Raw genomic sequence first — 2428 nt, 5'->3', positions numbered from 1 at the left:
ATAATGTCATCAATGTAACATCGACAATATTGTAAATCCCTTAGTATTACATCCATTAGCCTTTGGAAGGCTTGTGCTGCATTTGTCAATCCGAACGGAATTACCGTATATTCGTACAATCCAAAGGGGGTTGTAATTGCCGTTTTAGGCTGGTCCTCTGGTGCCATTCGTATCTGATGATATGCTCTTCGCAAATCTATTACTGAAAATACTGTGGCACCATCAAAATCATGCACGATATCCTGTACATGTGGTAATGGGTACCTATCTGGCACTATAACACTGTTTAGCCTCCTATAATCACCGCATAACCTCCATTCACCAGTATTTTTCTTTATCATATGTAATGGACTCGTTCATTGACTCTTCGATGGTTGTATTATGCCCTCCGTCAACATTTGCTGAAATTCTGTCTTTGCGACTGCCAATTTTTCTAGTGTCAATCTCCTAGGTTTGTCTGCTACTGGTGGTCCTTTAGTTATTATATGGTGATATACGTTGTGATTTCTGCTAACCTGATGCTGTGGCTTAGTAATATTGGTAAATTCTTTGAGTAATGCCTGATACCTGTCCTTAATATTAATCGTGCTGATTGTTGGTAATGCTGAATCTATTATTGCTCCAATTTTAAAAAGGTTGGTGTTCGAGTCAATGATCCGACGTCTCCTGAGGTCTACTAATAAATTGTAATGATGTAGAAAGTCCGCTCCTATAATCGCTTTTGCCACATCTGCCACCACGAACCGCCATGTAACTGGTCTACGTAATCCTAAATTAATTGTTAATATTTTATTGCCGTATGTATTAATAACTGTACCATTTGCAGCATCTAGCTTGTATGTATCTGTTTTTAATGCACGTCTGGTGGATTTTGGTAGGATGGAAATGTCAGCACCCGTATCAATTAAAAATTGTATGTTATTTTCCTTGTCCGTCATTATGAGGCGTCTCTTAGTAATGTCACCTCTTAACGCTTCCACAAAAGGTGATTGGCTCAGTTTTCCTGCTTTCTTTTATCCGGTCCAGTCCAATTACAGGGTGGCTTGCACCCAAATGAATTTTTCTTGAATCTCCTATGGTAAAAACGAGTATTCTGCTGTTCCGCGCCATTGCTATCTCTCTCGATCGAAAGCGCCCTCTGAAATAGCGCCTTCTACTGTTGCTACGATCTCGACTACGGCCTCGGTAAAATGGCCGCCTCTTCATGTTGTCGCGAACCAGCATGAGCATTCTTATGCTCTAGGAACTTTTCTATCTTTCTTGTCAATGTCGCGGTTTCAGAATTTCCTTCTACTGCTTGTTGCGACCCATCTCTTTCCGAGACCGGCGCCACTTCAGCATGAGCGGATCGTTCCATTGTTTTATCCGCTAGTAATGCCAGTTTTTCTAATTCCGTGTCTTCCACTACGGCTAGTATTTCCTGTATTCGCTTTGGAGGTCTCTGCAGCCATAATGGCACTCGCGTCCCAGCTAATAACGTCATTTCTCTTAGCAAATCGGAGGGTTTCCGACCATCTAATTCTACGCCTGTTGATAATTGTCGCAGTCGCGTCTCCTTCGATGACGCTATCCTGCTTATTAATGCTTCCTTGATTTTTTTGTACGAATCCTCTGTATCCGGCGAGGAAATTATATCGGCCACAGTTGTTATTATCGTATTGTCTAAGTGACGGATTACTGCCGTACACTTAAGAGCATCTGACCGAATAACATAAGCTGCAAATTCTCGCTCTAGCATCGCGAACCATAATCGAGGGTCTTCACGCCAAAATGTAGGTAGTTTAACGCTTTGAAAATCGCTCGCATTTACCTCCGTGTCTTCTCGGCCCCCTTTTTCTTCGTCGTTCGGCATGTTTCCTTGTTTTGTAAACGGGTTTCGGCACCAATTGTAGGGGAAACCGATCGACGCGCTTGTTTAATAAGCAACAATAACAATTATTTTATTTAATTTCGCTTACACAAAACTCGTGGGACTCCACATGCGGTAACGGTTACAATACATACAACCAACTTAAAAACTAGATGGTAACTTATGCTCTAGGAACTTTTCTCTTTACGCCACAAAACTGTAGCGGAACTACACACGAAGGGTAAGGAAGAGTTCTGTGGAAGTTCGCGGGTATAAATAAAAACTCTTATTTATTGCGCTTGCGTCTATTCTCTATGAATACTCTTTTGCTTCTACTACACGCGTCCTTTTGGAAGCTACGCAAGAGCGCGTCTAACATAAGGCTTACCAACTACTATGTACAAAGAATGACAACTAGTGACTAAAAATACTTAATCTAACTAAAACTAGATAGCGCTTGCTATTTACACTATGTGCGACTCTGGTCGCTACAAAACCAGTATTAGTATCAATTTTGAATTAAAAAGACCTGGCAGATCTATAACTCCTATATCTAGTATTAGTATAGTTCAGTTATTG

General features: G+C 41.0%; 1 protein-coding gene across 1 annotated transcript; it reads right to left on the bottom strand.

Moving 5' to 3' along the window:
* Positions 1-356: 356 nt before the first annotated feature.
* On the bottom strand, positions 357-938 carry LOC128882389 (uncharacterized). The gene has a single exon (XM_054133982.1). It carries the CDS (start codon positions 936-938, stop codon positions 357-359), a length of 582 nt encoding a protein of 193 aa, XP_053989957.1.
* Positions 939-2428: the final 1490 nt, after the last annotated feature.

The sequence above is a fragment of the Hylaeus volcanicus genome, unplaced genomic scaffold (genome assembly GCF_026283585.1).
Source record: "Hylaeus volcanicus isolate JK05 unplaced genomic scaffold, UHH_iyHylVolc1.0_haploid 11470, whole genome shotgun sequence".
NCBI classification, from domain to species: Eukaryota; Metazoa; Arthropoda; class Insecta; order Hymenoptera; family Colletidae; genus Hylaeus; species Hylaeus volcanicus.
This window is presented reverse-complemented; position numbering and strand designations above follow the sequence as displayed.